Raw genomic sequence first — 22,757 nt, 5'->3', positions numbered from 1 at the left:
TCTTGGAACTGGCCAAGTGAAGTCTGTGCTGAGCCCTGGTGCAGAAGTAAAACTCCATCCAACATCGCAAGGAGCTTTTTCTGAGCAGATAAACTGCTCCCGTCGTGCCTCAGGGGTTCCTCTCAGCAGCACCTCAGGGCACCTCAGGTAGGGAGCAGCCCATGATTTTTCCAGCCTCTGAGGTTCATCAGCAACTCTCAAAGTCAAGCGCTGTCTTTTAAGAAATGCCAGCACACGATCAGAGAGCAAAATGGAAAGGCAGCTTCCAGAGATGCTCCTAAAATAGCGCTCTCTGAAACGCTACGGGCACACCTGGCACCATTAGCAAGGATGTATCTACATATGTATAGACCAATAATTGGATCATTGAACACCCTGTCATCATTTCAAACCTCGAAAGGCAATAAAAACCTCTCTCCCAGCACCTTAAGGAAAGACAGAGAGCACTGCCGGCCTCCTTTCAGCACAGGAGAGTGCCTGGTCATAAAGTGGGAAATGTTTCCAGGCACGGCAAGGTAAACAGCCCCACACTGAACTGCTAATGAAGACCCTGGCATGGGGCAAAGCCTCAGCACAGACAGAAGGCTGCTCCTACAGAGCAGTTTAGATGCAACAATCCTATTTTTGAGGTTGAAAGAGACATGAAGGAGTGTGGATGATCCAGCCCTTTGCTAAAGAACAGAGACAAGCATCTTATCCCTAGTATGTTTAATTCAATAGTGCAAAATGCCAGCAGAGAGATTTTATAATACAGTCCCATGCTGACCGTGCTTTGAGATGAGAGATGCCACCATCTCCTTGTGCTTAGCGCAGCAAATGAGCAGAGCACATTGGCACAAGAGGTTTCCTAATAGCATACCACCTCACTACACAACCTGTCAAGCCAACGCAGGCTTAAGCAGTGGATCTTAGTTGGCAATAGTGGGGGAAGTGAATACTCAGCTGTGATAAATATTTAACGTGCTTTTAGTCCTGAAGAAGTGTAGCACTGAGGCCATCATCCTGTAAGTGAAAACCAAGGCTGATTAATGGGGGAAGGTACTCCCATTTATGGGAGGTTAGGATCAATCCCAATTCTCAGCTATTTGTTGAATCTTTAATGCTCTTTTTCGATAGCAGAGTTCTTTGGTGAAGGGCAGCATCCTAATAAGGCTGCTTTAACAGCAGGGATGTTAAGGGGATATAAATAAAAGACCCCCGTAAAAAATAAACAATGAGGTATAAAAGGAAGGTCTCATGTGGTCACTACTGTTGGGTGGCTTGGATAAAGCAGTTTTCAGGTCCCCAGTCTTCTTTGGAGGCTTCTCTGTCATCTCAGAACTGAGCCCAAGGTTAACCCTCAGGCCAAAGATAAGCTGCTGCTCTGGGAAGGAAGGAACGTCAGCAGCAGCCCAGCAGTCAGTGTCTGACCTTTGCACATTCATTCCATGCTAGAAAGGTCTCCACCTTTTTCCACACCTCAGCCCTCTTCTCAGACCCACAGTTTCACCATCTCATGCTCCAATTCTTCCCTCTCTGAGCAAGGTGCCCCCAAACCACCTTCCATCTCACCAGGCAAGATTAATCCCCTGCTCCGTTTCAGCATCAACCTCTCACCTCCTATGTTCTCAAACACTCCACTTCCCCTTTCTCCAGAGAGAGTACCTGGGGTGGGCAGGCAGCCTGCATTTACTCAGCATTTGCCATCTCCCATCAAGGACAGCATCCCTTTCTGTCCCTACTGGGTCTTCCATCACATCACCTTTGTGCACTCCCTACTCCCATGCTTGTTTCCCCCAGAAAATCCCCTTTGATTTTCTCACCATCCACTAGGACCAGTCTCACCTCCTGCAAGCGAAGCACTCCCTGCACATCTCTGCTCACTAGCCATCCCTCCCTTGCTGGCAAGCAGCATGGAAGCAAGACCACAGACATCAGCCTTGTAATGAAGATGAAGAGTCACACAGCCTTGCCGGCCCTCTCCATCTGCCCTCACCTTTCCGGCTGCATTACGCCTTATGTTGTTTCTTGTCTGAAACTAAACATCAGCTCCTTCCTGGCTGTGCTGTTACTCTCACCCCAACTTTATGCCAGGGATGTTACAGCAGGAAAGGGAGGGGATGAAAAGTGAGCCAGGAAAGGGGACAGCAAGAGGCAGTGGGAAGAGACTGTATTTACAGCAGGGGTGACCAAAGATGCCTGAGCCAACTGCAGGTTCCCAAGCAAGATGGGCACTGGTACATCCCTGATGAACCACTCTTGACTCCATCAAAGCATCATCTGGAACAGGTCTTGTTGTCTGAGCTGAGAATGGGTGCTGGCTTCTGCCCAGAGTGACAACTGGGATGAGAAGACAATGTCACCCCCACGCAGAAGCTAAGAATCTCTTTGGCCCCTAAAGCCCTCCCTCCTCCTCCTCCATACTGCAAGGGGACCAACCTTTAAAATCCCTTCTCTCCCTCCAGCCTTGCATCTGATGTGACAAAACAAAAGTGTGGTCCCTTCATAAATAAGACTGGCCCAAAAGCAGGCAGCATGGCAAGACAATATTCCTCCAGGACTTCAAGCTCTGGAAGAGTGAGGGAGAGGGCTGCACCCTCTCACAGCTGTACACACACATGCTACACACACAAGAGATGTGCACATCCCCTTCTATTTCCACCACAGACCACTCCTTGCTACCCATCCTCCAGGATCATTCAGCATCTCTCCCCCCAGCTGCTTTCTCCACTGTAACTGTCTTTCCTTATCCACCACTGTAAACAGGGATTATGAAAAAGGATATGAGATTAAGCCTCTGCAACAGATTACCCTGCCATTGTCCTCAGTGACAACAGGTGCCAGACGCCTGTCTGTGCCCTGTGAGGGTCCTCAAACATGCTTCCCTGTGATGCAGTAAGACTTTCAGAGAGATAGTATGAGTCATGAGATGGTATGAGCTCCTCCACCCAGCCTCAGCAAGCTTTACCAAGCCTTCCTTGCACTCCTAGGGAAAAAAACAAAACCAAGGAAGTGGAAGTATTGTACTTGCAAGGTGCCAGAGACAGAAGCTGGGATGGGACCTGCTGGCGTTACAGGAAAAATTAGCATCAGAGAACCAGCCAGGCGCTTGGGCAGACAGCGTTATAGCTGGTGCCCCTGTGGGACTCTGCACACCCACCCACTGCCAAGCAGCACAGATTCACTGCGTGGCAATGCCAAGCGCAGGAAGGATGCTCTCATCCCAGGGAAGGCACAACCAAGCCCTAGTCTGCAGCCAAACTGCCCAGGTGCTCTGGCTTCTCGCCCTAAACCAGGATACCCTTTGGCTGAGCCACATGCCTGGGAAGATGATGGCTGTGCAAATGTTAGAGACAGGGCTGCTTTTGTTTACAGGCTGCTGGCAATGGCGCTGCACACCCCACATCCTCCCCCAGCCAGGAGTGAGCTCCAAGAAAGGAAATTACACAAGCCAGAAGGTTTGATGGAATGAACCCATTGGGCGGCTTGAAGATAGCTATTAATGGAGAGCTTTCTCTAATTGCTTTTGTATAATCTGGGGCTGCTAGGCGGAACTGGGTAATAAATGAAATCCAATTACATTTTCTCTCAGTATTTATTTTATTAAGTAGAATTCATCAGCTGATGAAGGGCCCCTCGAGGTAATGGCTCATGACCTAGTGGAAGGCACTTTTTTTATTATTATTTTCCCCACTTGGGGAAGCGGATAATTCCGTTTCCCAGTAAATGCAGACTGCCCTCCCCGCACTGTGGGAAGCACAACAGGACCCAGGGCAGCACGGATCCCACACTGCCCTCCCTAGTGGGATCCCCGCTCTGGCTGCTGGAGTACCAATGATCACAATGGGTGATTAAACCCCAGCTTCAGCATACTGGCGGGAATGGAGATGGATTTACAGTGCACAGCACGCAGAGGGCTGCAGCAGGGACCAGTCCCACTGGGAATGCAGCAAGAAGCAATGACAGTCCACGCCTGCTCCCCAGGAGGCTGGACTCTGGTGCCAGCACTGTTTCCCTAGGATGAGTCTCCTGCAGGGCTTGCAGTGTGGGCTCAGTTTGGGCTCAGAACCACAACTGACCAGGCTGAGAGCACCATGAACACCAGCAGCCCAGACCCATCACATCCAGCCCCACACTCCAGCACATCCATGAAGCCTTGTAAGCTCTGCAACACAGCACCTGCTGGTGGTTTAATCCCAGTTACTGGTGATGTAGACACAGTTTCTGCCATGAAGGCTGCCCATCAAGGTCACCAAAAGCACCAGTCCCACACAGAGATGCCTAGCTAAGCCTTGTGCCACAGTTACCTGGCATCAGCAGGTAAAGCACATCAGGGATTTCTGGTGCTGGCAGCATTGCAGGGTGCTCCAGCTACCAAGCAGGGTTTGCTGGAAGCCGTAGCACTGCAGGAGAAAGATCCCAGGCCCTGGCACAGTGCCTCTTCCATGGTATGAGAGGCAGCAAAACCCAGTGTGGGTCAGGAGAGGTTGCTCCAAGCATAGCCTTACAAACACTAGCCAGCATCCATCCCTGTGGAGCAGGGATGGCACAAGATCCTTCCTCCTCCTGCTTTCACACCAAAAAGCATCAATGGGACTGGGGTGTGCCCGATAATCATGGGGTCTGGTGCAGCACTGCTCCCTTTTTGCTGGAGCCCACAGCAAGGATTCCTCCAGCACGAGCAGGCAGGATTCCTCGGAGATCTTGCAATCAGCTGCTGGGCTTTTCACCATCCCTCTTCCCATCCAGATATTGACTGACGTTCACCCCTGGCTCCCAAGCCCAGCGCCGACAGCCGCAGCTCGCCCAGCTTTCACTGCCATCTTGTCATACAAACAATTTATCACCCGCCAGTGAGTGCTGCTACAGACGACAGACTCCAGTGTCCATTAATTAACAGGAAATACTGAGAGAGGCATATACACATGCACAAATCTGTCTGAGAGGTTTCCTACAGCATCCACAGCGGATGCACCCACGTGCTGCCACAGTAAGCACAGGCTCTGGAGCTGGGAGCCACAGCAGATGTAGCCAGCAGCAGCCAGGCTCAAAGCAAAGGAAAAGCAACATTATAAGGAAGAAAACCAGCTATGGAGGTGATAGAGTAGTATGGTTTTATTCCTGAATAGTAGGAATCTACTCAGCTTAAGGAACAGATATAAGGGTGGCTATTTGAGAACAGAGGAGCAAGCAAGCCACATCCCAGCTACTGAGAGTTTGGGGTGAAGGTGACACCACGGACACCTCCAAAGGGCTTGCACAGTCTTTTGCAGCAGGAAAATCTAGTGCTGTGCCTAGCCTTGCATTGGGGATGAGGTGTTCTTGGCTGCTGTACCCTGCTCCCAAACCTTCCAAGGCTCCATCAAGGCAGGACAAGCCCTGTCCCCCATCAGGGCAGCAAATCCAGCAGCCTTACACATTCCAGACCACAGCTCAGCAGCACTGAATGAATGCCTGCCAGAGCCTCAGCCCTCGTGCTGCTGGGCCAACTAAAAATAAATGAGGTGTGGGTTCACAGAGAGTCAGCGTCAGGTTTTAGAAGTGCTGTGTGTCGCTGGTTTTGCTGCAAAAGCCGGGAACAGAGGATAAGGAAAAAGGGTTTCAGAGGGCAAGGAGAAAGTGTTTCAGAGGAATTTTCAGAGGAATCTTCTGAAACTCGTCTGGCTTTTTGATTTGGGAAGAAATACTAAAACCAGTTGGAAAGGAGATCTAAACATCATGTCAGAATCCAGTTCTTCATCATTTTCTCAAATGGGCTTTCACTTTCTTCTGTGAGGCTATTTGCCAAGCACAACACAGAAACACAAGCTATTTGCGTTGATCCAAAACTATTTTTCACCAAATAAGCCATTCATCTAAAATCTTTCTGCCCAGCTCTGCTGCAGGAAAAGCTATCTGCTCATGGCAGGCCACGATTTATGCTTAAATGAGCATTTGTGACTAACAGACAGGCTAGATTCATAGTGAAATGCATCATCAATAAATCAGTCAATCACTTCTGCCCTCAGCTCAGGGCTGAAGTCTGGAGTAACTACTCAGCACTTTGTCAACCTTTACTCCAGCAAAGTCTGGGTAAGAGACCTCAAGATTTAGCCTATTGATTGCTTACTATTGTTTCTGATGCCCCGCATGCTTCAGACATGCTCCCTTCAAGCAAGATTAAATACCTGGCTTATGGCATTGGGATTCAAGGGAAATTATCTTTTACAAGCATGAGAACAGGCAAGTCAAATTGTCCTATGCAATGGTCCATTGTGGTGCAGAGGTGCCCCTGAATCCCCTCTGTGCTGCCAGCACAAGTCAGTGCTGACTCTCCCTGGGGCTGAGAGGTGAGCCCCACGGCTGTAGCACATTTCTGCAAGTTAAATGCAATTTTGGCTGTGGCTCCAGAGCCTTTGAGGCTCTCAGCTCCTCCGGTAGTGTTTTGTTGCAAGAATAATAGAGTGACAGCTCCCCGGCAGCTTTGAGTAGCATCCCCAGCTCAAAGGCACCCTTAATACCTCTGCCAAACTCCAGCCTCTCCGTTTTTACATTTGTTTGAAGTTAAGCTGATCTAACTTGGGTGACTGGACGCAGACAGAGTCGCTCAACCAAAGCCAAAGAATGTCTCGGACACTCCTCTGCCCAAGGGCTGGTGCTTGTCCCCCACACACCACCAAGGATACTGAGTGTATTAACACAGACCGAGATAAGTGACCATCCTGCCCCCCCAAAAAAGGGCAAGACTGGGATATTTGCACTTTTCACAACCATAAATTAAGAAAATACAGCAACCATTTGCATGGCAAAACACCTTTAAATAACACACTGAACGCCACCACCTCCTAGGAATCCCTACTTCTCCCCACTGACACCACCCTGAAGACAGGGAAAAAACCTTCAGCAACTAAACCCATGCCATTTCTACAGAAAAAACCAACCAAACAAACAAAAAACACACAAAACAAAAACAGACAAAAAAAATAACCCAACCAAAAATAAAAAAAGAAAAAAGAAGCAGCCTGCAGAAGGGAAGGATCTGACAATTTTTTTTGGGGGTGGGTAGAAAGTTAAACACAAAGGATTTACAGAATCCCAACAAAGACCACCAGCTGCTCACCCATCCCCATGTCATGCCCATGTACCAGAGATGGCATACTGATTCCCAGGTTTCACCCATATATCCCACTGTAAGGCAAACTGATTTCTGATGCTTGTCCCGCCCTCTATTATTTCTGCCAGACCTCCCCCTCTCCTCTGGGTACTTCTCCTGCTGCCATTTGTTCCTGTCCTTTACAGCTCTGCCTGCTGTCACTCGCATAACCTTGCCTGTTTGGTAATTTGTGGCAATAAAGTGTCACTGTGGGGAAAAAATACAGCATCACAGCAGCATATAAATCTTTGATCCATAAATTGTGCTGCTCCCCACCTGCATGCCCCTCCTTTTAGATGTAAAGTGCAACGATTTGGGGCAAGAGGAAGAAAAAAGAGCCAGTAATATGTGATCTTACGGAAGGGCAGCACTGAGGTGTCCTCATTGGGGGCTATAATGAGTGCTGAGGGACTGGTGAGTGCTGTAAATTGCCCTGGAGACATGGGCCTCAGTCCAGGCTTCCTGGAGCTATCCAGGGCTTAAAAAGGGGGAAATAATACATTAAACATTGCTAAAGAGTGCAATCAGTGCTGCTGTCTACTTCCACTTTGAACAACCTCACTGGTGCTGAGCACACAACCCTGGGAGTGCCATGGCCATGGAAGGGATCCAGGTGTGGGCAGCTTGCTCCTCTTCCCACCTAGAGATGGGATCCTGCCATCTCCTTCGCAACTGAAAAGCTCCTCCAGTAGATCCCCACCTCCAGCCACTCTCCCTGGACTTCAAGGGGGACTACAAGGAGGTAGGTCTGCAGTTTTCCCTTCCATCTGGTGCAGCAGGTGCCCACTTTACACATGTATGCCCTCCACCAGGCTGACAACAGCTCCCCATATCTCAGAGGGGATTCAGTGGGGTAGCTCCAGCCCCAGGGAAATGCATCTCATGTTTGTGGCCCCATGGTTTCCAGCTTTACTGTGCAGAGGACCAGGCATCCACCACACCAAGGCTCTCCAGGAGCCACGAGGCCCACAGCATCCATGACAGCCTCTGAAATGGCTTTAGAGGAGCTCAGCCCCTCTTGCTGATGGTTATTTCTTTGAATTGGAACACACAGCTTGCCTCCATCTGACCCATCATCTACTGAATTATCAGCTTGGTCGGACTGTAGATCAGCATCCTGGGCCAGCTGTAAAATGTCACCTCCAGCACTGCTGCAGCCACTCTCCCAACCACAGCCGCTGTTCCAGACCCAGCAGAGTGTCCCACTCCTTCTCCCCTGGTTCTTGGCACAGTGGGGCATCGTCCACCATCCATCACATGGAACAGCAGGAAGACTTGCATTAAAGCCTTCTCCCAAAACTGACATCTTTCTTGACATCTATAGCTCACCTGAGCAGCTAAGCTACACTCCTGTGAATATAAACAAGCAGGAGGGAAAGTGCATTCAGTAGATAGATAGCTTGGGGAAGTGTCATCACCCACTGAAAGCCCATATGTGGTTTTGTAACAAAGATATTTGCTTCCTGTCTTGCCCACTCATCAGAGGAATATACGAGCGGAGCTGAGCGGCACCCTGGAGACAGACTAAAACCAAACTGTGCTCAGAGGGCTCTGCAGGAGCCGTGCAGGCAAACACATTATGGACACCCTGGGGAAGAGAAATATCCTTTCTCCCAGCCTCTGGAATGGCACACAGCCAGGATCCATCATGCACCTATCCTGCACCTGACCAAGACAGTGTGTTAGATGAAATAAGTCAGGTCTGGGTCCCCAAACCTGCCCATATATGACAACTTCCTTCCTAGAGCCACAGTTCACTGAGGCCTGAAAAAGAGCACTTACTGTGAGATTCTCCAGCTCATTGCTGTGGTTTGGTGCTGGGCTGGGGTGTAGGAACACCCTCTCTGTGCCAACATGGTTCTGCCAGCTGCCTGCCCAGGCAGCAAAGGGATCAACAGCAGGTTGGGCTGTGGGAGCAGAGGCACAGCCAGCACATCACACAGCACTTGAACCATATCGAGACATTGCCTGCAGTTTTGGGAGCCCTGAGAGGAGTCCCAGTGTTAATTAACTACAGGAAATTCAGCCAAGGCCACTGAAATATCCAGGGAAGCTGTTGAGGACACCAAGCCAGGCTCTTCACAGCAACACATAGCAAGGAGGTAAGTGACAAAAAGGTTCCCACTGCATGCTAGGAGAAACTTTTCCCTCCTTTATCTAGGGTCAGAACGAAGAGAAAACCAGCACAGGACCTTTAACAACAACATTCAAGGCTAAGCATAATGAAGCCTTTGCCCTTCTCCCATTCCCAAATTCATGACTATTGTTGACAGAGCAATGTATGGAAGGAAATGAAGGGCAACTCTGTCAAATGAGAACCAGCACTCCTTCACACCAGGAGCAGAATCTGGATTAGCTAACCCATGTTACATCACCCTTTCCACCATCCTCTCAAAAATCAAATACTCGTGTGACATGTATGTGCACATACACAGCAAGACCTGAGACAACTTGGCCTGGGGAACCACTGCAAATGCACAACTGGTTCTGATTCAAATATTCTTGATAGTTTTTGATAAAGAAGGCAAATTCATGAGATGACACAACATGTCAGCGGCTACACCTTGGTGCTTGGGAGGTTTAGGGTGAACAGTAGGAAAGATTTCTTTGTTGGGAGGGTGGCACAGCTGAGACCCAGGTATCCCAGGAGATGGAGGATGCCCATGCTTAAGCCATGAGCTTAACAGCCACACTGTTCTGATTAACATCCATGGCAGCTCTGCTCTGGAGCCCCAAGGGCTCTGTACACCCGTGCAGATGCAAGAACAAGATGAGAGATTGTTGACCTTAGTCACCAACTCCAGGAAAAGCCCTCTCAGCCACTTCATTCTTACTATCTAAACATAAGGTCCCTTCCTGGAAGGAGGATGAAGACCACCTAGAAGCTGTACTGCTTGGGGCTGTGCCTGGAAGGGACACACCTCTGCCATCTTCAGATCACCACTAAGCACTCAAAAACTGCATAATCAAGTGACAGCAGCAGAGCTTTGGCAAGACATCTGTCCATCTATAAATAGAGCTTAACTGTGTGTCCTTATCACAAGGCTTTGATGTGTTTGGGGAGAGTATTTTCTTCCCCTTCACCACCAAGTCCCAGGCAGCACAGATAATGGGCTTGAATCGATCCAGCTCAAGTATTACTAAACTTCCTACCACTGTGGCAGCATGCCAGCCTCAAATAGGACAAGAGAATACGTGTCTGTTCAGACCCAACCACAAGGAGTAGGCAGAAAATTGCTTTAGGCTTACAAAAAACCAACCCAACAAAAAAGGTGCTTTTTTGCAGATTTGTAGATCAATCTACAATGTATTTTAGAGGTTTAAGCAAGTCAATATAAACAAGATATATCATAGCTGCACAAGAAGCCTAGAAGTTGTTTTTCTATTTATGCTGCTACTGGCACTCCAAGCGCTTGCTCAATGTCCTGCTGCAGTCCCACATCACTACTTCTCCAGAAAGTTGAGGGAAGGGGCTCCCTACACTGCTGCAGTTCATCATACCATTGGTTTTGCCAGGACAACTCAGCCCTGGGGCTGGCTGGGGTCTGATACAGCTGAAGTGTGTCACCACTGCACCTTGTGCCGTGTTTGCAGCAGGAGGGGAGCAGGAGGACACAGGGACCAGTGGCAGTGGCCAGAATGACCTTCCACAAAGTGCAAATTGTCTCCTTAAGCCTCTGTCCGCACAGGCTCAGCACACAAATTGGCTCAGCTCTCTGGGGATTCTCAGGGCAGTGCTGGGACAATCCCCTGGGATTTGTTTCCCAAGCTGGTGCTGCTGTAGAACTGCAGTGGCCTGACCTCTACAGACTCATCCCCAGGGACATGACAAGTTGGTTCCCTCCCAGGCACTTCTGCCATGTGCCCACCATTCTTCTTGCACCATCATGGCATGACTTGGGAGAGGCCTTGCATGGATCACTTTGCCACCCTCAGCTTCACTAGGGCATTACAAAGCATATTCAGAATTTTTCTCACTTTTTTATTACATGAGTCATGTAACATGCCTTATCAAACCAGACCTAAACGTTCCCATGTAATATGTCAGCCATTAAACATGCAATTACCCTGCATTTACAAATCCATGAGAAGCTCTCGTCCTCCTCACTCCTGTGCTCACATCCCGTTGGTGGAGCCTGTCCTAATGAACCACCAGGAATTGGATCCCACTGGAACTGACCACATCCATTTCCCAGCCTCTGTGAGGCACAAACCCCCATTTCCTGGCTTCCTCCCTCTGCCTCAGAATGTGAAGAATAAAGTGTGCATCTGGATGGGAAAGAGCTGGCTGTACACCCTTGGTCAACAGGAAGAAGTCCCTGGGCTGTGGGACACCCAGCTCCAGACATCCTTCTGCCCCAGAGCCCATCCAGGCATGGGGAAACAGGTCAGCCTGCAACACAGGAAGCAGAAACCAGCTTTCAGCTTTCTACCCTTCCTACACAGCTAAAACTTGTGTAAATGCCTGCCACACATCCCTCCAAATCCTTTGGGAGCAAACCTGGGAGAGGAAGCCAGTGATGGAGGGCAGGGATCAGCAGCTGACGCACCGATGCTGGCAGGAATACCAGCCTGCTGATGCTTCTCCAACCCCTTTCCCATCTCTCTGCCAGGCTCAAGCTCCTCTAGCAGCACATCATCCAGACTGGGCTCTTACTCCTCTGCTGCCACACACAAGCAGGTGTCAGGGGACCTATCATTCCACAAATCCGAGGAAGAAACAAGCAGCATTAACTGGTAGCACGTGTGTATGGAGACCCCTCAAACTCTTTTTTCCCTTGCTCCCATCTGCTCTGCTCTGGGCCACTAAATCCAATTCAGCAGTGCTCTGAGCTTGTACCAAAGCTGTGACACATTTGTCAGATCCCTGACTAGACCCACGGCTAATTTTACAACGCTAATTTATCTCACCATATTATATCGCTTTCATTTCATCTCCCCAGGATCCCATTACTGCCAGTGTACCTTGTAGCCAGCATGTAACAGTAATTGGCATTATTAGCAACGTACCCTGCTCGAGCTGCTCTATTTGCAGAGCTGCAAGGAGTCCCGTGGGTGGGCTGATCTACCTCGAGGATGGGGAGGGAAGGAGTCCTTGTTCCACGCCACTCCAATGATGCCACCAGGGAGCAATGCCAAGGGCAGGGTTTTGCTGCTCTAGAGCATCTCTGCATGCCCAGCCCCCAGCCCACTCCCCGTTGTGGCTCCATCAGGTGTTGCCTACCCCTGGGTTCCTTAACTTCGACCTTTTAACTCCTGGGCAAACAATCAAACACGCACACAGGGAGCACTTCTGTCCTTGCTTGTGGCTCAAAGGATAAAGGACTCTGCTCATCCGGGGTTAAAAGGGCTGCAAAACAACTCTGGGAAGCATGACACAGGGGTAGAGGGCAGGGAAGCTGCACAGGGAAAATTCATCATTCGTGTTATTTTGGTCAACAGTTTCTCCTCTTCAGTGTAAGCTATTGCTTTCTAGGATCAACGTAATTAAAGCCATGCAGTTTTAGCTAAGTGAGAGGCTGCACTAGTCAAACAGTGACAATCCCCACTTAAGACGTCCTTGTCTGGCATTTAGAGACTTGTTAAATTTTAATTCATCATTTTCCTCTCTCAGGCACAGCACCAGCAAGTACTGGGCTTCCCCAGCACAGCTCTGCAGGGTCTGCATCCCCAAGTGAGGCAGCTCCATCTCCAGCTCCTTCCCTGCTCCTCTTTGGCTCAAAGATCCCAATCCCCTCCTCAAACAGCACTGTGTTACCACAGTCCCATACTGGGCACACATGCAACAGGCCTGAGAGGTGGGGCAACCTCTTGCCCATGGCATCCTAAGGGGATGCATTCCTTTTCAAGCAAAGCTGATGTACCTCTTCTCTGTGGCTGCCAATGCAGGAAAGCAAAAAAAACACCCAGAAGACCCAAGAGCTCCAAGTTGTGCTTGTCTAACAAGAGGTGGTACCTCACCTTCTTCCACGAAGCTGGGCTGGGTGACACTTACCTGCTCCAGGGTGGTTCAGCCACAATGCGGGACCCCTGCGACTGCACTTGGACTGTGAACCTCCAAGCTCCCCAAAGGGCTCTCGAGTGGGAGAGCTCTTTATGGAGGTGTTGTCCATGGGCAGACCATAACATGGGCATTTTCCAGGCTGTTCATCCATACTTGCCCCTCCACATCCTTAATAACCACTCTCAGCATCTGCCCTCTTTGCACAGCAGTTAATAGGCTGCTCACATGCCAGAGCCAGGAGCAGCCTTTTGTCACACTTTCATAAACACCCCCATCCTCACCAGAGCACACGTGTCCTGCGCTCCCACAAAGCACACCAACTCAGGACAAGCTGGGTGAGCAAGGTTTTCAACCCACCTCTTACCTCTCCACCAGTCCAGAGTCCTTGGGGCGTCCCCAATTTCTCATAAACGTCTGGGGGATTCTTCTGGCTGCTTGTCCAACCCTCGCTGCTCAGATCTGGGATTTTCTTCAACAAAACAGAAGAGACAACCTGTCAGGTTACCAGGTGAAGCTCTGACATTGCTTCAGGTTTAGCAAACAACCAGGGCAGGGGGGCATCTGTTTCCCAGCCCTGACTGCTGGGGGTAACTGGTGCAAACGTGAACCTAGTTAGAATAAGAGCCCTCCCACAAGAGCGTCACAGTCCAGCCCCAAAGCACTTATTTGCTTAATTATTTCGATTCGGAGACATGAAATGGGAGAGGGGAAAAAAGACCCCTGCAGCTTGGGGCATCTCTGATCTCCTTTAAAGACAGACAGCAGTGCTCCCCAGACAGAAGAGCGCAGCAGCACCACGCTGTCAGCCCAGCACCAAGGCATTCGCCCATGAGGTCTTGGGCTGCCTGAGCCCTAATCCTGAAAAGCCTCACACACGTGCTAAAGGGTACAGGGAGAGGCCAGTCCGACTGAACCCAGGAGTGTGAACAGGAAAGCATTCCTGTATGGCTTTGCAGCACAGACACCAAGGTCTGGAGACGGGAGGAGGACTTTCTGTGCCACGGCAGAGACGCTGCCCGGTGAGACGGAGTCAGAGGCATTAGTGTTACCAGCGGTGCCCTCCCTTATAGCAGGAAATACGCTTTTTGTGTTAGACAAACAAATTATCAGTCCAGATCTGTGCTCATTATCCAGCTCTTGTGGCTGAGGTTGCGTTGCTCCCCCCATTTCTTTTTAAATGCTTTGAAGAGGGAAAAAAAAGGTCTTATGGCTCTACATTATTAAAAATGAAAAATAGGAGCCAAAACCCACTGGCAAGAGGGAAGTCTGGGACTCACTCCTGCAGAGATTCTTTCCCAAGGGTGACCATGACACCAAGCATGGTACACCACAGGCTTTAATTAGTACCCAACCCTCAGCTGATGAGCTTTGCCAGAGTTTCTCACAGGACCTCATGCAGAGCCTAGACAAGCCAATGGGAAGATGCTGCAGAAACCCAAACTACAACCCCTCATCTACCTCCTGCCTGCCTACAAAACCTAAATAAATAAATTACCACCCCCTGAAACTACACTGGGCACACAATGGCGAAACCCTCATTTGCAAAGTGCTTGGAAATAATTACAAAATTTTCCCAGGGTTTACAAGGAGGGAAGCCGACTGTTTGTCATGCCAGCAGCCACGGTGTGCCGCAATTTATCACTCTTGTCAGGTGTCAGCCACCAAGAAATTTAACTCCAGCAGCTCCAATCCCAGCATCCACGAAGTCCCATCACTCAAAAGCTGCTCTGCCAGGCACTCCAGAGCTGAGGAGTGACTGGCAAGGAGGGATGAAGGCTGCTCCCCACCAAGCCTCCTCTCACTCTGCAATGCCAGTGTAACTCTTTGGTTGTTTTTTGGAGACGTTTTTGGTTGTGGGTGTTGAGTTTTTACCCACAGATGAAGCAGAACAGGAATGGAGACCAGGCTACAGCAAGAGATGAGGCTCATTTATCATTACCTGCCAGAGACCCTCCTGGGCTCTAATTCCAGCTTGGCAGGGACCTGAGAAGAGAGACTGGGCTCAGCATTGATTACCCTCAGGGAGGGAGTGCAATATTACAGGTACAAAGTGCAAAATCACAGTGCCTTTTCTGAGAGACATCTCTGAAACCTGTGGAAAGGCCTGACACTCCCTGCCACCTCTGTGCCCTGTGCTGAACCAAATGAGCCAGCCCTGTCACACTTCCAGCAGCCCAGCTTTCCACAAGCATGGAAGCCAAAGCACGACTTGCTTTTTAGGGGCTTCAAATTGAGGTCAAACTGGATTTTTGAGGAATTCAGCATGTCCAAAACAGGTCACCAGCTGATGGACCTGATTTGGGGCATGAGTTACTGCTCATGAGTCAGAGGGAAGATCTGTGAGCTGTGCTTCCCTATGATCAAGGGACAGCCTTGATCACAGCTCAGGTGGGCTCACATCAGGAGCAAATGTTCTCAGCCACGGAGCAGGGACATGTCCTGGGTCAGGTCCCTGCAGGAGGGATTGCATCACTGCTGAGCTCACCCTGCGTCACCAGGACTTGAGGTCTCAGCAATGCCATGGTCAAGGCACCTCATCAATGTGACACCTGTTTTATAGGGCCTCTCTAGGCTGCCCCACAGCAATACTCCTGTTTGGCCATTTCTGTGGCAACAAGCAGACTTAAGAGAAACCTGCCTGCAAAAGCACTAAGTTTCTCAACAGGTCCTTGCAAAACACTGGAGGAAGCCCAGCACTCATGGCATGCTGCATATCCTACATGATGCATCTGCACAGCACAGCAAGGGCTAAGGGATAACCAAACCACTTGCTTAATACAAAAAAAGAAAAAAAAAAAAAAAAAACCCAGAAAAAAATTCCAAACACACAGCATTTGCCAAAATTCTTTCTCTCCAACACAAGCTCGGGCTACGCTGATCAGGGATCCATGAATTTCACTTATACCAACAGAAGGGGCCCAGCACTTCCCAGCAGCGAGGCATCCCACACATGAGCCAGGGGGCACAGGTTTTGCAGGGCTGTGTGCTCGGGGCAGAGCAGTTCCTGCTGTGGGAAGCTCCCTGCACGTGCTGTGGGTAACACGCTCGCACGGCCACGCCATCCGGAGCCTCGCCACGTGGCGCGGGGAAGGTGGATTTTTGTGCCGTCAGCAGAACCTGGGTGCCTGGCCCAAAACCTTCCCCAAAACTATCGGGCCCAGTCTCACAGCACAAAGATACTGGAATTTCTTCGGCACAACTGCAAGAATTTTTTCTGTCTTTTTTTTTTTTAAATTTTATTTTTAACTGTGGATAAACTACTGCCTTCCCTGCCCACCCCCCCACCCCCCCAACTCTGTTCTAAGAGCAGCCTAAAACTCTCTTTGCTAAAATTTTCCAAAAAAATTCAGCCGGAGGCAGAGACATGTGAAGTTTCAGTCCAAATGGTTAAAGGTTGGCGTAGTTTCAAGCAACTGAAGACAGGGGCTTATAATCAGAAGTGTCAGGCAGCCTTAATTATATTATTTCCTGAAGGAAATAGTTTTCCCTGCCGAAGTCCAGGAGTTATTAAAAAAAGTTGACCTCACTGGAACCAATCAAGATGGAGACAAGAAGCCTGTGATGGATTCTTAAGGCAGGCATGTTCATGCATCTGAATTTTCAGGGGTCCAGGATTTTAGGACAGGTGTTCCCAGACAAGCTTGGCTTTGCAACAGCTCAGAGCCAGGACCCAGAATGTGGAGCCCCCTCCCATCCATCCTCACGGAGTGCTCTGGGCAGGGGCAGAGCCCCATGAACCCAGGAGGGTTCTTGCCTGTGTCCAGATCGATTGCCTCGCCAAGGCAAGCGGGGAAAAACAGCCAGATGCTTTGTAGCTGTCAGGAGCACACAGGCTTTTTGTCCGTGTCTTCCTCTGTGCCTATAAATAAAAGTGACAGCAACTTTATTTAGGACTTCTTCCAGTTAAGAGGGGATGGAAGAAAAGTGAAAAATTAAATCGCAGCTCAGCAGAGGCAGAGGGGGAAGGTCCTGGAGGCACAGCTCAGGCTGTGCCACTGCTGCAGCAGCCTGGGGTCGTGGCAGCCCTCACTCTCCAAAATCAGCACCTCCTCATCCCCATCAATTCACCCCTCTCTCCTGCCCTTCCTGGCACAGAAATACCAATCCCAATCCCAATCCCAATCCAAATTCCACATTGCAGCCTCTGCCTGCTGCTGCCAATCCACTCCCCAGTGCAAGCTGAAGGGTTCAAGAGTGAGTTGAGGTGGAATAACCATGTCTCCTTATGCCCAAAAAGAGACTGACACAACCCCAAAATAATCCAGAGGAGAAAGTCACCTCTTCCCTGCACATATGCACAGGTTGTACTTATAGCACCAGCAGCTGCCCTAAAAGGCAGCTCAGTCCTGTGCAGCTCACCAGCATGGCTGAGCAGGGAGTGCAGCATCTCCACCAGCATCCACTACCACAGAAAGTCCTGTCTGTTTGCCTATAACCTCCAAGCAGTATTTTGCAGCTAAGGAAAGACCCTCTTTCTATGAAAAGCATGCGATGAGACTCAAAGAGCAGGAGAAGAGGGAAGGCTGCTCTGCAAGAGGGCTGAGCACCTTGCAGACCCAGCTCCAGCTATGACCAAGCATGAGGGAGCACAGCCATCCCAGTCTGGTCTCCCCCAGCCCCCTGCAGCATCTCCGAGCAGCACAGTACCTCATGTCTCACAATGGTATTGTAACACACTGATAACACGGCTTTGTTTCAACCTTTGTCCTGTTCGCACCAGTGCTGAGCCAGAGTTATTCCACAAGTCAAAATGCAGTTCTCGCAGGGACTGTATGATTTTTCCAGTTTCCAGGTGCTTAGGGGCTTGACTGCAGCTCATCCGGAGTTGTGCCATGCACTTGCACACAAACACAAAAACTCAGGGCAGGAAAAGAACCCACTCCCATCTCAGGGGATGAGCCCACCCTATGCAGAGAGGTTTAGGGTGGAAGTTGTGTGCAGGCCCCAAGGGAGAGAGGCTGACAGTGACCTCATGGGTTTCTTCCACTGCTGCCCTCTCCACTGCCATGAGTCAGAGATTAATGACAGGCCATTTGTCAGCACCGGTGGCATCATTGCCAATCTCATTTCTGAGCAGACATCTGACCTTGCTTGCCTCCCCGAGACCCGTGTTACCGCATGGCTCCAGCAGCCTCCTGACAGCTCCCAGGGGAAGCAACACAAGGCAGGGAACTGGGCTGTGACAGCTTGATCCTGAGTCAGGATGCACAGGCAAACAGCTCAGGATGAGCAGTGAGTGTCAGCTTGTCCCACTGCCCTACCCTCCTCCCAGCTGGCACCCGAGAAATGGTCTCTCTTACCAAGCCCTGTGCTGGGTTATGGAGAAGGAAGATCTGTGCCTAAAGAGGAGAGCATACGCAAAGCAAGCCTTGCCTGAAACTCTGGAAGGAAGGGGAAAGAAGGTGTGGTGGACACATGGTCTTGTCTTTTTCCCAAGTCTGCAGTATCTGTGTCTCTGCCCACACTACCCTGCCAGCTGAAGGGATCAATGTGCAGTTCCAGCTGTGGCACCCAGAGCTTCTCCACAGTCAGCACAGGCAGTCATGACCCAGACTGAATCTTAACCCAGATCTCACTCAATGAGGAGACCAGGCAAAATCCAGACACAACCACCCTGTATTCCTGAGCAGGGCTTGTACCCATGTCCTTGCCACAGGGTCCAGCATTCCTCTGCCCCAGACCAGGCCGTGTTGTCACTGTACAAGTCCACTATATGACTGTCACTTGGTCACCACACACAGTTCTGGTCCTCACAAAAAGGGATTAGTGAGAGAACAAGAGGCACAGGAGAAGAGGAACAAAGCATCTTCTGCATCCCAAGCACACCGAGGCTTTTCAGCCTGGGAAGAAGGAGGTAGCAGAGCTTACTTAGCTGCAGAACCTTGGGCTAGACACCCCAGCCAAACCATAATGTCCACACTGCTCCCTATTAAACAACAGAAAACAAATTATTTCCAGAGGAGCAGAGAAAATTCAAGAACAGGTCTTCTGACAGGTTCTGGTCCTGATGCAAGCTTTGCCTCCACACAACCCTCAGCCTTAGACAGTCAGATACAACCCCACCAGGAGAGGTGAGACAACCAGCAACACAGCTCTTCTGTGCCAAGTCAAGCCAGTCCCAGCTCTCATGCTTCTCAAAAGGAGAACAAATTAAAATGATGTGGGACTGGGAAAAGGCCCACTTGGTTAAGATGAAGAAATCAGTGCCATTAAATGTCATTAGAATAATATGCCCAGAAAGCTTCATAAAAGGAGATACCATATGATTGAATGCTCTCCAGACCCTCATTTTACACAGACCCAAAACATCAGTCCAGATCCTCTTTTAACAAACAACTCCCACAACAATCGGGTTTTAGGTTTTGTTTTGTGATGTGTTGTTTTGTTGGTTTTTTTTCCTGAGAAGCTTTTGGGTCTGCAATTGAAACTACAATTCCTTTAGTTCCTGGTAGGGGAAGAAAATAAAAATCACTTTTCATTAAGCTGAAGCAAATGGCATTTTTGCTTGTCAAAAATATTTGACACAACTCTGACAGACTCGACCAGACATACAAATAAAAGACTTAAATCCTTCTGCTTCAGAGCTTAAGAAAAACCTGCTGTCAGTCCAGTGCTAGTACAAGCTCTCTCCTACAGGTCACACTCCCTGGGGGTTACCAGCACCTTCCTGGCACTGATGCTGGGACAGAGGGCAGGTACCAGCCACACCAGCCTTTTCCTGCAAGTAGAACCCCACCAGCCCGTGTTGTCCCTCTGCAGGCTGCTCTCTCGGAGACCAGCCCACCCGGCTCTAGCAGCACACAGCGGGCTCCAGCAGCAGGGAGGTGAGCAGCATCGATCCCTTCCCTCTCCTGCCACCATCCATATCTGATAGCAGCATCGACCCAGCAGCACTGGATGCTGTATTTCCTTGGCCACCTGGGCTGGGCACCAGCCGCCACCGAGCCTCCTTCCCCATCCGTCGTGTCAGCGAGGCAGCCACAGACGCCGTGACAAGACACAGAGCGGTGTCGGAGCCCATTTCTAAATCCTTCTATCCTATTCAAGCCAGAGAGCCTTATGTGCATGGATTTATACTGTTTGCCCCAATATTTAGCTACTGAGCTGACTAATCTGTGTGCAAGAAAAACCACAGTGGCTCAGAGGCTGAGCAATCTACATCATTCATCATTTAGATTAGCTATTGTCTTAATCCTCTTTAAACTACTGTATAATACATAAGGGAATGGATGTCCTATATGCTTCGGATATGCAGAAGAAAACCCAGGCTGAAGCTCAGAAACTTGGACAGAAGTGAGAATGACAAATCCTACCAAGCCACAGAAGGAAAAGGAAACTTGTTGCAACCCCTGACAGATGGTTTAACAACTTCTTGCTCTCTCCGCCCCAGCAGCCTTTAATTATTTCCTAGCCACCTTCCCAATTACTTCCCAGGCAGCTTCCTAAAGCTCTTCTGTCCTCTCCCTTCATTACAGGCCCATGATGAGGTGTGGGTCCCAGCCTGCAGCAGCCCATGCCATGTGGTCTTGCTGCAGCCCCGAGGATGGGCAGCCCTGTGCCCCGGGAGCTGGGACATCCCACTCCAGCACCAGCTGTGGCTGTGATGCTCCCTGAAAGGCCCAGCCCAGTGCCTGCTTTGGGCCATGCCTGGCAAACAGGCAGGCTCAGGTCAAGGATTAAAGCCTTGCCTGGCTATCCAGGACCATGCCCAGCCAGAGGATGAACAAAATCAGGTTTCTTTAGGGTAACAGTGAAGAGTTCAGGGGCAGAGGGAGGGACTGCAACAAGGCAGTGGCAAACAAGGCTGTAGTTCACTGCCTGCCAGAGCTGAGGGAACTAATAAACAGACAGATGAGCTAAATTGTCTTCTGAACCTCTGTATCAGTATTCACATTACAGAGCCTGCTTCCAGCAATTCCAGCGTATTAATAATAAATGCTACATAATTACAGCAGACTTGCTTTGTCCTCTCTTTCTGTTTACTGTCAATGTCTCTTTAACCCTTTGCAGCTGTCTCTCCACTGGCACCAGACCCTCCAGAGATGGCACAGCCCTGGCACCCATGGATGGGTGTCTCTCCCAGTTCCCTCCCTGGGCTGGCTGGAGTGCGAGGGGAGGTGAAGGAAAGCTCAAGTGCTGATACCACTCAGTAGGGATTACTTTCTACCTGTCAAAGCCCTGACAATGTTGCTGCAGGGCATGAAAAACATGTATTTAAGGCCTCAGGAGCACCCCCAGGCTGGGTTGAGTTGGGGACTGTGCAAACAGCATCTCCAACACACAGAGTTGTAACTCTGAGTTACAGCTGAGTCACTGAGAGTCCCTTAACAGCAAAGAGGGTTTATGGTCTCTCCTGGTTTTAATTCCCTCCAGACCTGCAGCTGGATCTGCCTTCCCCACACATATGCTTTTGGGGTATCTCTACCCCAGCCCATTGGGACCCTCCCTGCTGCACCCATGGTCCTCGGGCTGTCAGGGGTGACAACCACCTGCGATGCAAGCACACACTGCTGGCAGCTGGAAGTGGGCTCTGCAGCAATCCTTGAAGGACATACTCCTGGGGACACCTAGGAGATGACCATACAGGTCCCAAGTCTGGCACTCAGGCAAGGAAGAAAAAAGTTTTTGGATACTCAAGCTTCAAACCAAACAACTCCTGTGTTTGAACAGTGGCCACGTCCCCCATTCTCAGCAGCACCACAGCCCCACACAGCTGCTCTTCCCAAGTCTCCTTCCTCATAGGCAAGCTGTGCCAAAATGCCTGCCCTGTCTGATCATTTCATGAGCTGATCCAAATGAGAGTTAAAGACCCTCTGGCACTTTTCCCCTGAATTTTTTAAGTTTTTCATCCAATGTAGCTGCAAACTGAACTCTGGGGCCTGCTTTACTTCCCAAAGGACTCTTGCTAAGTATTTCTTCCTCGGTTGCAAGCAAAAAGCCTCAAAACTCTGAAGAAAGGCCCACTTTAACAGTGCAATAGCAGTTTTCATCTGAGCACGGGTTTAATTTGCACCTTTCAGACTAGCTGTCTCTTTTCCAGCCTTGCAGGGAGGCTGCCATGGCTCCTAACACGACTTCAATAAGAGAACAAATACCTCAAATGGGATTTCTGCAAGAAACCAGCATGCAAAATAAAGTATGCCTGCCTTCCAGTGCAAATTAACTCAGCTTCTGACCTGACTGCAGGCCTTTCCAGACAGGAGACCCACTGGACAGCAAATGAATGCCAAGCAACTCAGATGCAAATCTCTCCCGGCACAGAGAGCCTCAAATGCTACAGGAACACTTGGCTCAAACAGCTGGGCACTGAAGAGCCTTGAAATGGAAAAACACAAACAACTCAAACCCAGTTACATCACTCACACAGAGAAAGGAGTGACATAAGAGCACCCATCCCTCAGACACCGTGTGTCCCACTCCACCTGGGACATGCAGAACATCCCCCAGTGCTGACATCCTGCCATCATTTGCCAGTGGTTCCTGCAGCTGCACACATCCACTTTGCATTTTCTCTGCTATCTGTCCTCTGCCAGGTGAAGCATAGAGGATTTTTTTTTCTCCCTGTACACAGACACTTTTTTTTAATTTCTCAGAGAATGAAACAGCAACTGGTCACTCAGGAATAATCAGTAAAGAAAAGGG

General features: G+C 49.9%; 1 protein-coding gene across 4 annotated transcripts in view; it reads right to left on the bottom strand.

Annotated features, from left to right (window-relative positions):
• Window positions 1-22,757, bottom strand: part of CNTFR (ciliary neurotrophic factor receptor) — a 203,716-nt gene that overhangs the window by 136,673 nt on the left and 44,286 nt on the right. For 3 of the 4 annotated variants that reach the window (XM_015615563.3, XM_015615565.2, XM_015615568.3), the window contains one exon: window positions 13,480-13,584. In XM_015615563.3, the coding sequence (XP_015471049.1) occupies window positions 13,480-13,584 (105 nt within the window). Of the gene's footprint in view, window positions 1-13,472; window positions 13,585-22,757 lie in introns of all 4 variants that reach the window. The other variant, XM_015615566.2, reaches the window with a different exon arrangement.

The sequence above is a fragment of the Parus major genome, chromosome Z (assembly GCF_001522545.3).
Source record: "Parus major isolate Abel chromosome Z, Parus_major1.1, whole genome shotgun sequence".
NCBI classification, from domain to species: Eukaryota; Metazoa; Chordata; class Aves; order Passeriformes; family Paridae; genus Parus; species Parus major.
Note: the sequence above shows the minus strand (reverse complement) of the source record. Positions and strands in the feature narration are given on the sequence as shown.